The sequence below is a fragment of the Corapipo altera genome, unplaced genomic scaffold (assembly GCF_003945725.1).
Source record: "Corapipo altera isolate COAL_440 unplaced genomic scaffold, ASM394572v1 81, whole genome shotgun sequence".
In the NCBI taxonomy this organism is placed as follows: Eukaryota; Metazoa; Chordata; class Aves; order Passeriformes; family Pipridae; genus Corapipo; species Corapipo altera.
In genome coordinates, this window is record NW_020884987.1 from 577,043 (window position 1) to 591,021 (window position 13,979).

General features: G+C 38.5%; 1 protein-coding gene across 1 annotated transcript in view; it reads right to left on the minus strand.

The window, feature by feature from the left end:
* COL5A2 (collagen type V alpha 2 chain) overlaps nt 1–13,979 on the minus strand; it is a 102,226-nt gene that overhangs the window by 38,861 nt on the left and 49,386 nt on the right. Inside the window, exons 2-10 of the mRNA XM_027666187.1 lie at nt 12,641–12,865; nt 11,159–11,172; nt 9,440–9,472; nt 8,786–8,818; nt 8,067–8,120; nt 4,479–4,589; nt 2,677–2,754; nt 650–694; nt 130–183 (exon numbers count right to left, since the gene is read on the minus strand). Coding sequence (XP_027521988.1) covers nt 130–183; nt 650–694; nt 2,677–2,754; nt 4,479–4,589; nt 8,067–8,120; nt 8,786–8,818; nt 9,440–9,472; nt 11,159–11,172; nt 12,641–12,865 — 647 coding nt within the window. The remainder of the gene's footprint in view (nt 1–129; nt 184–649; nt 695–2,676; nt 2,755–4,478; nt 4,590–8,066; nt 8,121–8,785; nt 8,819–9,439; nt 9,473–11,158; nt 11,173–12,640; nt 12,866–13,979) is intronic.

A 13,979-nucleotide genomic window follows, 5' to 3' on the forward strand; every position in this document is an offset into this window, starting at 1 on the left:
TTTGAACAATACAACTCCACTAAAGTTACTTAATAGTTGAAACAACATAAGAAAAATTCTGTCCTGAAACAAAAATGAATAACATATTGGTAATTTTCTTGCAGAAATGTTTGCATTTATCGGTCTTACCATAGGTCCTGGATCCCCAGGTTCACCAGGTGGGCCTGTGGGGCCAGCACCACCCTAAAATTAACCAAAGATTAATACAGTTACAAAGTCCAAAAGGAATTATAAGGATATCAATTAAAATTCATGACCAGGAAAATCACAGTCCATGGGACAGACTGGATTCTAATTCAGAACCAGTTCACATTTCAATATGAGTGAAAGTCGGATACTAAAAACACTGAAGCTGTACAGAACAGTCACCATTTTCATCACTGTTCCCTCATTAAAAAATACGTGCTGGGTTAAAACCTTGTTAAAGGTCTAATAAACCATTCTTTTTGAGCTAATTCCTGTGTACAGAGTACATCTGGAGCAGAGCTCTTGACAGCAGCTCATTTAAATTCACTTCTAGATGAAGATGTATTCAGCCACGTGTCACTGAAGATGGGCATCGCCCCAGAGATGAACACACACCCATTACTATGAGCTTTTCCTTCATCTCTAGCCACTTATCCCAAATATCCTGAGGTGAAGCACTTACTTGTTTTCCTTGGAGACCCTGAGGACCCCTCGGACCCACTGGACCCTGTCAAACACATAACTTGTTACATACTGGAAAACACCCTTTCCCAAGCAACATTCACCAGCAAAGACAGCAAGAAAGGTCTGATAGTGACCTCCAAGATGGCATTTCTATGGTCAAACCCCTGGGAAGGCTTTTACTCAGAAAACTCTAGTTATCAAACGCACATAGAATGAAATCTTCAAACTCGAAAAGTCAGAGGAGCGTCATTTCATTAACAACTGAAAATATGGGCTTGGTTGCTTTCTGAAACCTCACAATTTCTCTGGAATCAGCCAGAACAACTGTGCTGTCTCCACTGAAAAAAAAAAAAATAGTAACAAAATAAGAATAGTCTTCCCTTGAAGGGAATCTCATTACTCAGATGAATCTCTTAATGGAATCAATGACAAAACTAAATTAATCCTGTTGTTCTCAGCCATGAGCTGAGAAGCAGCAATGGAAGGACGTGTTTAAATGTATCATACAAACCACCAAAACAGCTTCCAAATGGCTGTGGTTTGTTACAGAAAGTTCAGATTTTCCCTTAGAAGGTTTTATGGGATTGTTAGAAAAATCTCATGCTTAATTGTAACTTGTAACATGAAATAAACATTATCTTGTTTGAAAATAATTCTCTTGTTTCTAGGAACACAAAAACATCTATAAGAGACAATAATCTGCATTTTGACAGAAGCTGAAGACTTATGTCTTTTAACATTCATTAATTTTATCAATTTTTATAAAGCAAATGTCAAAGAGTTTGTAATAGGTTATTTTAAAAATCTAATCAACATTAGAAACAGAACAATGTTTCGGTTGTCAGTTAGTTTACAAGGAAAGGAAAAAAGAATGTCATATAACAGATGAATCAATCCAAAGACAGCGAGTGCCAAATTACTTTATTGGACTTTGTGTAAGGCCTTATAGAGACATACATGTATTAATATCAAAATTATTAATATTTGAGAGTGACAAAAGAAGAGACAGTACAAGAGATGCAATACCTTGAGACAAACTGAGTAAAAGGATTAAGCAAAACAATGAAGGGCAACAAAGTAGGACAGACTTGTGGAACAAATCATTGTATGTGCACAAAGCAAGCTCACTGGAGAGAGACATTCACAGAAAAGAAAAGTTAATCCTAAGGCAAAATATCAGATTATCTTTAGAACCTTTCATATGGTATTGAAACTAATTTTGAAAGTTACTAGTGGGGACTTGGATGGATAAGATTCAGGTAAGCAAACTAATGGACAGCACAATCACTAAAGGATGGTTTCCTTAAGAATAAATGTTAAGATTTTAGCAAAGAGGGTAACAGTATTTTCAGGACATCAAACATGAAGAGAGATAATATTCAAAAACAACCCCAGGGGTTCTAGCAGAGAAAGCTTAGAGTGGTGAAACAGCTTTCACTGATGGCAAAAACGTTTAGTGTTACCCCAGTGCAGAAAAAGTAAAAGACATATCTGAAAAGTGAGGGATGCCATTGATAAAACCGGATCCATGGAGAAACAGAAATTATTTCTGTCTTGAAATAATAAAGCATAGATTTCAGTTAAGAGCTGGTTTGGGATTTTTTTTTTTCAGTTACTACCAAAAATAACTTATTTGTTGTCACAACATGAAAAGAAGTCTTCAAAGTCACATATTTGTTTATTCTGCTTTGTGTTACACCTGACAATTTTCAGTTAATCTGCATGGCTCAAGATATAAGAAACACAAACTCAGGAGCTGTTTTTTTCTCCTGTACCTTACTGTTAGTAGCTGCTACATTTCAGAAGGAGTGAAGGAAAACAGTAGGACGGCTAGAGGTGAGGGGAAAAAAGACTTTCATTTAGCAGGAGAATGTTTTTTCACTTGTTTTTTTTCTAGATACTGAGCAACACAGCACTAGAATATACTGTATATCCAAGTTCGAGAGGCATAGGAACCCCTCTGAGTTTTTGCATGTGCACCCCACTTCCACCCTGTCCTACCATACAGGGCTAATCTGGTCTTACCACTGCGCCAGGCATCAGTCCCATCTGGCTGCCAAGCCCAGATTTCTCATCTAGTCCTGCCATCTGAGCTGCAAATGGCTGAAAAAATAAGATGGATGATTTTAGCTGTAAGTCATCATCATGGTTCAAAAGGCAAAAATCCATCTAAGCACATTTCCATTTTTTACCTCGGCTTTGCAGTGCTAGCAAATAAATTCTTAGTTTAATCATTAAAAAAGAATTTGTCTCTCCTGTAAATTTGAGGAGTTTAAAGTTTCGAAGACCAGGTGGATAAATCATATTGTCCGCTTACTATTCTGACTCTCTTTCCACTTTAACCTTAAATAAATGAGAGAGTTACCTAAAAAGGGAAAAGCCTCCCATGAAATTAAGTAACTTTTTTAATGACCTGCAAATCTAAACCACACCTTAACTTCAGCTGCCTTATTCCTTCATGTCTTCTAAACCTTCCTTTTGTTTTCACTTACTGTGCTCCAAAGTTCAGAAATATCTTAAGGTAAAAGGAAATGTGGCTGATTTTATGATTGCAAATCAGATTTTTTAAGCATGCTGCCCTCATCCAGCAAAGCTGAAAACCATTGCTGTTCCTACCACTTCACAGAGACCAATGAGTTCGAGCAGGGAGATCCTGCAGTGCTCTCCTTCTTGTGCAAGCACATAGTTGAAATCAAGTTTTATTTTGCTTCGCTTAGAGCCAGATCCTCACTCATGGCAGGCCAGAGCTTACAGTGGCTGAGAACAAGGAACAAGCTCAAATGCAGATTCAAGTTTTCTAAGATTTACTATTTGTTCCTCATCAGATTGGTCTCCAAACATATTTTCCACAAGGCTGGAGATTGTCTAACTTCAGAAACAGGAATACAAACAAAAAATGTATTAGATCTCTGGCCACACCTATTCTTCCATGTTTTCTCTAGGGCAACAGCCTAACACCCATTATGCTGCTTCTGTGATTCTAAGAGATTCCTGTCTGCTGAAGATATTTACTTGGGCTAAATCTCTTGGATTCAAGACTATTTGGAAATGTGGTTAAAGTCATGAAAAGCTGCCCAAAGTTACAAGCCATTGGCCTAACATGAATATTTCAGATTTTTGTCAACATAACTCTATTTTTTTTCAGTAACATTGCTGGACCATCGGAGTGAGAAATCAAAACAGGTATCTTCTAAACAGCAATAAATATGTAACTGAATATACTTGAGAATTTCAAATATCTATTTAATTATCAGTCATAATTAGTGTTCAATAGGAGGAGGGAGAAAAATAAGTCTTGCAGAACACTTTGTCAATGTATATGGCTGGTTAACATTGCTTTTTACAAACAAAATTCTTATATAAATCTTCTCAGTGTTGGTCTCAATACTTCCAGCAAGAAGCATAAACAATTACATTTTCATTTCTCTCACTAGTTATTTTATTATTTATAATTCATCTTACTTTTCTCTTTTCTATATTACTAATTTGATGTACTAGTTCTCCTGCAATATTCCTCAGATCTCTTGTCTTTAAATCAGCTGGAAGTAACAGAACCGTAGTGATAGTCTTAGATTTGGGCAGTTTGGCTTTTCTAGATCCCAAAACCCACTTTGAAAGGTGTGTCCTTTCCAAGGTTTCTCACATTCAACTTGTCCCAGTTCTTAGCAGAACTTTTGGCAGAACTTTTTGCTGTTGTCTCTCATGACTGGAAGATGGGAACTGTAGGCACAACATTCCATGTTGACTGAATCAAAAGGAAGTCACTAACTGTATCACGTGGATATGATCCAACACTCACTTCCTCCTAAAGCAAGTGTAAAACTTACCCTGCTTATTCCATCCGGTCCTGGGTGAGTGGGATGCCCCGGAGGACCAGGGTCACCAGGCTGGCCAGGGATACCAGGTTCACCATCAATCCCTTGAGGACCACGAGGACCCTAGAAAGAAAATCAGAAATGCCAAGTATGCAAAGGTGTTCATTGAAATCACAGCAACTGGCAAACAACTGTCTCTTTGTGACAAACCTGGGCTTCTAAAGATCTTCAAACAAACAACATCCCTCAGAGCCTGTTCCTGCCTTCAGATCAGAAGCATTGGCTAAAATTAATTATGAATCCAAAATATAAGTAAATTGCAGTAATTTCTGCCACAGGCTCTCTTAGAAACTCAGACTTCCTATCAATCCATACTGGAGCATACTATCCCTGAAAAACTATCTGGCTTTGCACACAATACAGAATAAAGTGAATTTACTTCTAAAATACATACAGCTCAGCTCAGAGCACATCCATACACACATGATTAGGAGGCTTCAGCGTAATGCTGGATTTTTACAGCCTACTGACCTCATGAATGGTTTAGACAGATCATACCATTGGTGAATTCTCAACACAGTTACAGTGCCAGAAATGCAGAGTAAGTTATCTGGTGTCACAGTTATCTTTAGCTGGTATTTGCAGAATAGGCTAGGAGCCCATCCTGTGGTTCTCATTTTGATCACCCACTCTTGATTCCTAAACTGCATTTTTCTTAATTCATGTAAGAACTAAAATTAAATACAGAAGCAGCTAATAAAGCATTAGTGGAACAAAATCAATGGTAACAGGGCCAATAAAGATATATTTGAACCATAAATAAAGATGTTAAAGTGCTTGTCGCTACTGATTCTTTCATTAAAACAAAATGCTTGACTATGGCAAGGAAAAGTTTCATACTATATAATGAGCTCTTCTATTTTAAAGATCCTTAAACATAAAACTTCAGAAGCCTGGCTCAGTGAGTCATCTTTAGAGACACAACTAATAATCAGACAGACTGCTTGTATTTCCATGAGATGAGAACTATGTCTGCAACACATTTCAGCGGAATTTATGTCTGAACTGGTATGGTTTCTACTAGTATGGTTTGCAGAATGAGTTGTGAATAGGTGGAATTCCAAAACAAATGAGAAGATTTGTGCATGATGGATGGAAGCAGAAGGTTCTAGTGGAAAATTTTATTATTTAATATCTCTGTTTTAAACACAAGAACACACTGCCAAACCTAAAAGTGCTTGCTGTTCAAAGGAGGAAAAGAATTAGTTACCTTATTTCATTTATTCTCAAAATAAAAAGAAAACAAAGTTAAGTTTTACAGAAAAAAAAGCAACAAACAGTTGCCTATAAAGAATTTAGCAACATTCTGTATGATTACTGATTTTCTATATCCAAACAAGACACTTTAACAAAATCTAATCAAGAAAATGTTGCTTTTTTTAATAACTTTTCTAAAAAGAACTTACTTTTTATTCACCAAAAATCAATCTGCTCTAAGAGAAGTATGTTTGTATTTGTAGGTGGCAACTAACTAGTGGTATATAAACAATGTAAGTGGGTGTTTAATAAAATCTTGATTGTAATTTTATTTATTTTATGTTATGCATCTATTTGTAGGTACATAAAAAAGCTCTTTCATTTTCTTTCACCAGCTCAAGGTCAGTGAGGTTTGAGAGGAAAAAAAAAAAGGGAAAAACATTATCACAAGTGCCACAAGGTGGCACCGTTTAAACACACAATTTCCTCATTCTGGCCCACTGCTGCTGATGGTCAGGAAACTATTAATGGGACTGCTTGTAATAGAATAAAAGGAAAAAATGCGTCTCGCAGTAGAACACTCTCAGACTTCTGTCTATTTAAACTGTTACTGCATTTACAATGGAGTGTAGATCCATATGGAAAGAAAAACATATGAATGGTTCTGAGGATGCCCAAGTTTATTTCCTGTCTTCAAAAGATCATTTGTAAATACCTAAAACTAGATGTGCTAGTCCCTAAATGGCTCTCGTTGTTACACTAGTAAAGCATTTAATGTAAAAAATACGCTCATACTCCTGTATTCATTTTACATTCCAGGGTCCTGCTTTTGTAAAAGACAAATTCACAGCAAGGGTGAGTTTCTTCTACTCACTAGTCAGCAGGAGCCCATTTAAAGAACAAAAAAAAAAAAATAATAATCAATAATAACCTGAAGACAGAAACAAAGAGTTTGAAAACGTGTAGTGCTTTTGTAACATCCCCAGTCAGCAATGCATTTACCCAAACTGACTTTATAAAGGCGGTCTGTACTGTACAGGGTTACCTGCTCCGTGAGGGGTTTTCATAATACAAACTGCAGGTGTGAGCTAACATTTCTTTTCCACAAGTGAAAATAAAACCCTCTTCACTAGCAGTCACTGTATCTAACAGCAGTGCTCTTTGGTCTCAGACCTGACATACACACAGCTCTCTGGAAACTTTGACGTAACATTTTCAAAGGAGCTGGCTGCTTCTCAACCCCTTGATATTCCTTGAAAGCAGAATAATAACCTGTGTCAGAGGAACCCAAAAGCGTTTACAACCTTTTGGTATTTTAGGTGCTTGTAGCCACCACTGTATGAGAGGGATGCTTGGCAGGGAATCAGAAATTATTTAGCATCTCAATGACAGTACTGCACACTAGGAAAGCACTTCAGACAGCCTGATTCAGAAAACACAGCCCAGGTTGCTCTTCACACAACAAGATTTCACGATTACTCCCAAATTTCTTTTAAGCATCTTGACACTCATTCTTCAGACATGTTTCTTATTGTGATCTAAAGAGCAGCAGTGGCTTGGCAGTCATCTCAAAGAGGCTACACACTCACCCCACTGCTTTAGAAATGTCATTTCCATCTACAGACAACAGGCACACACTGGAAGAACAGCTCAGGCGTCTGTTTTAGGCCTATGCTCAACCTCAGTATTGGCTTGCTCTCTCCTGAGGGATAGGAAAATATCCACATTGGAATTACAATGATACAACACTAAAATCTGCTTTTAGCAGTTTCTGCTCTTTGACCTAGCCTTTTCAAAAGGAACATGTCATCTTGGGTATTTTCAGCACTCCTCTTTGGCCTTTCTGTGGTTCTCCACATGCCGACACTGAAATTCCCTTGTGAAGTTTTCATTTCCACTGAGCAATCCTGATTACATTATTCACCAGCATACCAACAACTGTAGTCACATATTAACTCCTGCTAACTTCCTGAGCTTTGTCTTTTCTCAAATGCTCTGGGCCACACAACTCACGCTGTTTCTGCTGCACGGGAGTCACCAGCAAATAGTCAACAAGTTCAGAAACAGGGGAACGTGATGTTCCAGTTTTGTCTGGGAATGTTTGTTGAGAACACACAGCTTTTAGTGGAAATACTGCTAAACCGCTGTCAATTCTCTCAAAGCATTCACATTTCAATCTAACTAAGGAATGGTGAAATAGAAACATTTTACTGATTGTCACCTGATTCCTGGAAAATAGGAGGACAGTTTTTGTAGCTCTAGAAGACACAGAGATAGTTTAAAGACATCTAATCTTTTGAGGTTAGTTCAAGTACTTTATTTCTGAGGTATTTAATAACTTACAGGTCTTCCCTTTGGTCCTCGTTCTCCTCGTGGACCTTGTGAGCCTGGAGGTCCCTAAAAGAAAGATCAGAAATATTAAGCACCTTTTAAACTAGCTAGTGATTAATAATGCTCTGAAAATATGAAATACCATGCTTATTTGAAAATAATTTGGGAGGGGTTTTTTTCCACATCATCATAAAGAAAACAACTCTAATCACCAGGTGTTCAATATTTCTTCTCAATTGTACATTGCCTGAAGGGAGTGGAACCAGGATGCAGAGACACACAAAATAATTTCACCTCTCTTGTGCTCCACAGGTTATTTCAGCAAAGGTTTTCTGAATGCTGGAGGCTCTCCATGTGGAGCTGCGCAGCTTTGAGACACCCTTCCTGCTAGTCCAGTAGTGCTCCCTGCTTAGCCATAGCTAGAGAATTCTGTATCTCCCTCTACTCCTGCTAGATCCCTGCTGGAGAAGCGTTTCCCAGCATCCACCCGGCACAAAAGTCCTCAGACCTGCATGTCCTACAAGCACTCATCCATTCGCTTGGGATGGGCCGACCCGCAACTGTGACAACCATCCCATAATCTCACCCCCTCAAACCTGATGGTTTTGCAGCCAATACCCACTAGAGGCATGGAAGAGTCCTCCTTCACATCAGCCCCCCAGTACAAAACAGAAATGCCAGGAAGTGGCAAATGCCACCATCAGAGAAACAGAGGACGGAAAAGTACTCACGGCTGGTCCTGGGCGGCCTCGTATTCCTGAAACCTAAAGCAGGCAATAGAAACTAAAGTTACCACACTAATGAGATGGCTGTGTTTGTCACGACTACCCTACAGAAAATGAGTTACTGAAAAGCAAATACCAAGAGAGGAAATTAAAGTATCATGCTTTTTAGGGGGATGGAAAAAAAGAAAAAGGAAAATATTCCACTGGTTATCAATTTCCAGTTCAGTCTTTTTAAAAGCAATGTGAACAAAATCTTGGAAGTATCACTGTTATTGTAAACAAAAAAATAAGTGAATTAAAATTATTTAGGCTCAACTTATCGATTTTTTTAATCCGTTTGTCTTCACACTAGAAAGAGATAAACAGTGACATTTTATTTCACCGCTTTCTAGATACTAATTTACCATTGTACCTCCACAAAAATCTAACTATAAAAATAAAGATTATACCAGCTTTGACTCAGTAAGAACTTTTCCCAAAAGGCAATTGACAGGAATTTCTAATGTTGCATGTGTGACACAGTGTACTTAATTCCATTCCTTTCATTCCTAGGATGTGCATTCTTGTTGTATTTACTTCATTACTGCAATTCTGCTTTAAAGCACTCAAATGTACACTTCCAGGGTGTGCTGATAAATGGAGAAAAAAATATAGACTTACAGGTGGCACTATTCCAGGTTCTCCTTTTTGTCCCTGTAGGAAAAAGATGCACAAACATCAGATGGCAGAACAGAAGTGCAAGTACAACTAACAGCACGTTAGTTTATCAATGCCATCCCTGTGACTGTGACAAAAACTAAAGCTTCTCTAAGGGTATAACTACACTAAAGTACCTGTGACAAACAATCCATATTATTTTAATGACTATAGACACTAATTAAATGAAGGGTATAAATTAGAACTTTCTCTAGCTCCATAAGATACTATCTGACAGAATAATCAAACTAAAAAAAATCATGAAACGTTTGTGCTAGAAGTGCTACAAAGCGCTAGAAAATATGCAGGAGTTCTGTTGTTGGATGATTTGTTTCATACACAATGCAAAGCCCACAGCAACATTCAGGTTCCATTTCTTCAAAATATTAAATTTAAATTTGTAACATGAAATCTATGGACACAAAAATCCATCTGCAGCCCAGGGACAGAATGATATTGCACAGCTTCAGAGTGAAGGACAACTGCATTTGCCAATTGACTTTTCTTTGAGCTGAGTGTGTTGACAATGATTGCATGTTACATCAAATTGCTGGCTTTAGACCTATTGGTAGTAGCTGGTTTTTTAAGGAAAAAAAGAGAACTTTCCAAAGACAAAAAATTTCCTGCCTTGTTTATCAAGCAACAGTAAGGTGGTTACAGTCTACTTATAAATAGATTTAAATTTATTTTAAATGTATAAATTATTTTAAATAAATAAATCCATTTATAAACTACCTCTACATAGAGAGCACTCCGTTTTAGTGAGTGTAGATACTTGATCACCCAGAAATTATTTCAATTTTTTATTGTAGTTGTTTACTATCTTAGAAGCTCATTTATCAGAATGCATTTTAATTTCTTTCGTAAGAACAGATCTTCTCTTTGTTTAATTGCACGGGATGAGAGATGCTGCCACAGAACCGTGGCTCTGGGCAGGAACATACTGTCCTACTGCCCACTGGGCAGGCCAGCCTCGGCACAAAAACCAGCTGCAGGCTATGATAGTTCAGCATCCAATGACCTCGTGGTCCCTTCCCTCAAGTGGTCCCTTCCCTCAGTCTGTGGCACGGCTGGAAGTGAAAGCACCAAACCACTCAAACTGGAATTCCTTTGATGTAGACAGCAGGGATTTTCAGCCAGGGGATTCTCTATATTAAGATCAGAGTTTTTGCCTGCATCGCAACATTTTTTCCACGTGGACTGCAATCTCCCTAGCCACTGAGGAAGGCCAAGAGAAAGAATTAAGTGTTTCAAACAGAGCTTATATATGTATCTTTCGTGGTGTGCTCCAAGGAGATCATAGAATCAGCTGAGTTGGAAGGGATCTCAGAGATCAAGTCCAACACTTGATCCACTACCGCTGCGGTTACCAGACCATGGCACTGAGGCTATGTCCAGTCTCTTTTTAAAAATCTCCAGGGACGAAGAATTCACCACTTCCCTGGGCAGCCCATTCCAATGCCTGACCACCCTATCTGTAAAGAAATTCTTTCTAATATCTAACCTAAACCTCCCCTGGCACAACTTGAGACCATGCCCTCTCGTCTTGTTGATAGTTGCCTGGGAAAAGAGACCAACCCCCACCTGGTTACAACCTCCTTTCAGGTAGTTGTAGAGAGACGCAAGAGAATCTTTCAACAGTTGTAATATGTTAGAAAAAAAAGAAAGCAAAGAAAATCTTACCTTTCTTCCTCTACCTATGAAAAATGAGAAAAGAAGAAAAGAGGAAATTAATGCTTTTACTCTGAGACAGAACACAATAAGAGCAGAGCAGTGTTGCAGTCAGAGCCATCCCTGATCCTGGGGTGCACAGAGGATGGTGTATTGCCTACAGGGAGCTGGGGAAGTTCCCAGAGACACACATACTCCCTTGTTCAGGTGTGAGGAATCAGAACAGTTTGCAATGATGGCCCCTGATTCTCAGCTTTTTTTACCTCATTGCACAGAATAACAAAAATCACATTGGGAAGCCAGTTTATCTTGTGGGGAATTGTCAGATGCTGCCTAATGATTGACAGTGAAGTCAAAGGAAGCTTTATTACTGACTCCAATACAAGCAGTAGTGATGGATCCACAACAAATTACATGGTATTTTTCAAAAAGCAGAGCTAACAGAGGGATTTTTGACCTTTTCTTTTTCAAAAAGCACCTGCAGTATCATGTGCCTGCATTCAGAGCCATACAGCCACACCCATGACCACAAAAATCCTTCAGAGGAATATTTTATCAATACCTCGAATAACAGTAAGGAATTTGGGAATGTATCCACATTGCTTTTATATTTACTGGGTGTACTCTGTTGGTGTTGGCCTAATGCCTCCCAAAACACAACAGGATGCACAGTCCATTTAATAATGCTCACCACATCTTGCTCCATTTCTCAATTACATAAGTCCCTACTTTGATCTATCACTACTTTGTTCTATATTAAGCTAACCAACAGCAATTATATCTCCTGAAGAAATTAATTATTATACATAGAATGTATTTCTAAGAATTCAATATGCTGTATTATATGGCACTAATTGCAAGGTAAGAAATTTTCTTTTAGGAAAATTGACGGGGGGTTGCTTTATTCAAGTCTCTCCAGGAAGAAGAAATGGATGGGAAAGGACATAATCTTTAAGGTATATAACAGGCGGGATGCAAACAGGGGGTCAATAATACTTCACACTCGTTTTATTTTTATATCTCACAATAGGATCCATGTTTTCACTTTGAAGAAACACTTTACACTAAATACATTAGTTCATCTATTAGAGGCCCCCTGAATTTTGTTAAAGAACACACCTAATATATATAGTTATGTATATGATATATATTTATGGTAATATGTTTATTTATGTCAATATATTTATCTTTGAGTTTCAGATGAACCACAAAAAGAAACCAGAATTCGACCCCTTTGAAACATCAAGATGGAATTCAGATCAACTTTTTAGCTGTGAAACCATTTGGGATTATTTCAGATTCATATTCTAAAGAAAATTGTTTCCAGAACCAGCTCTGGTGCAACCCAAGATGGAAGATAACTATCAAGTATCCACTATTGTCAGATTTAAACTTTCACCACAGAAATACTATTAGAAACTTCAATATAATGAGATTCCCTAGTTCTTTGGGTTTTCTGCCCTTTCAAAAAAGTAAACTAGAAAGCAGTCTCACCAATGGTGGGGTCAAAGTCACGTGCAGTGTGGGGACACACAGGACAGCACTCTCCCGGGGGCACCTGCGGGTTCTCACACTCCAGCAGATCCTGACACTGGATTTCATCGCAAAGAATTGCTCCGTTGTCACAGACGCAAATTTGGCACGGGGAGGGCTTCCAAATATCCCTGTTCAGGTACATCTGTCCATTCTGAGTGCAGGCTATTTCATCAACATCTTCTCCTGGGACAGGGGAGAGAGAACACACGACACATTTTCCAAGCATGAAATTGAAGGAGTAGGACTGGACAAGGAAAGGGCACAGCTGGAGATGAGAAGCAGCATCACATACACAGAGAAATCAGGCCACCAGCATAGCTGAAGTTGATACTAAGGACTTTTAAATATCAGTCACGAGCCTTTCTCATTTTACCACCTTGTTTCTTGTCAGAAAGAAGTAAAATAGAGTCACCAGGGAGAGCACAGTCCCCCCACAGTACTAAATGAACTTTGCCTCATGAGTCTCTGGATGTCATTCTGCTCCGTGGGGTACTAACTCTGTCCCAAGGAACTCCTGCCAATTCCCTGCTCTGTGTCAGAGCTGTGCACAGGGTGTTGGAGACATCTGACCGGGGAAAGGACCTGTGAGACTTCTGCATGAAATGGCACATGCTACCTGCTCCCAGCTGCAGGTGACCTACACAGCCAGGCCTGGGACAGTGCTGAACAGATGTGGCAGTGGTTGAAACAGAAAAACCTCATTTATTAGGCAAGGTTTAATTATTGGGGAATGGAGAATCAAATCTTCCAAACAGGACTTTCAGCCACAGTCCACTGGCCCAGCAGCACCCACTACAAGGATACCTATTGGGTTGTCTCCAGCTGAGTGACAAGAGGCTCCCCACATTACTCGTTTTGCTCAGCATTTATAATCCAGCTGCTCTGGACCTACACGATCACCCCAGCACACACAAAATATTTCTGTGGATATATATTAACTACATGCAAAATGCCTCTTAAATATTGTATCCATATGTGAAAAACTATCCTATGTCACTATTTATGTAGGATCAGCATGGACAGACTATGTGTATATGTCCCATCTAAGTACGTATTTACACATTTCTGTGGAGCTCATTCTATTTTATTGAAGTTGCATATATCATTTTTAATCTACTCTGTTCCATTACAGAAGGTTTACTTTCTTTCTTGTCTTAATACTAACTTCTTTCTTTTCCTTGAATTCCAATTTAGAATTAAATTTCTTACTTATCAATTAGAATTCCACTCAATATAGTTTTTCTCTCCCCTCTACAAAGTCTACTGTCACCCAGGTGAAACAACTTCTGTGGGTTCA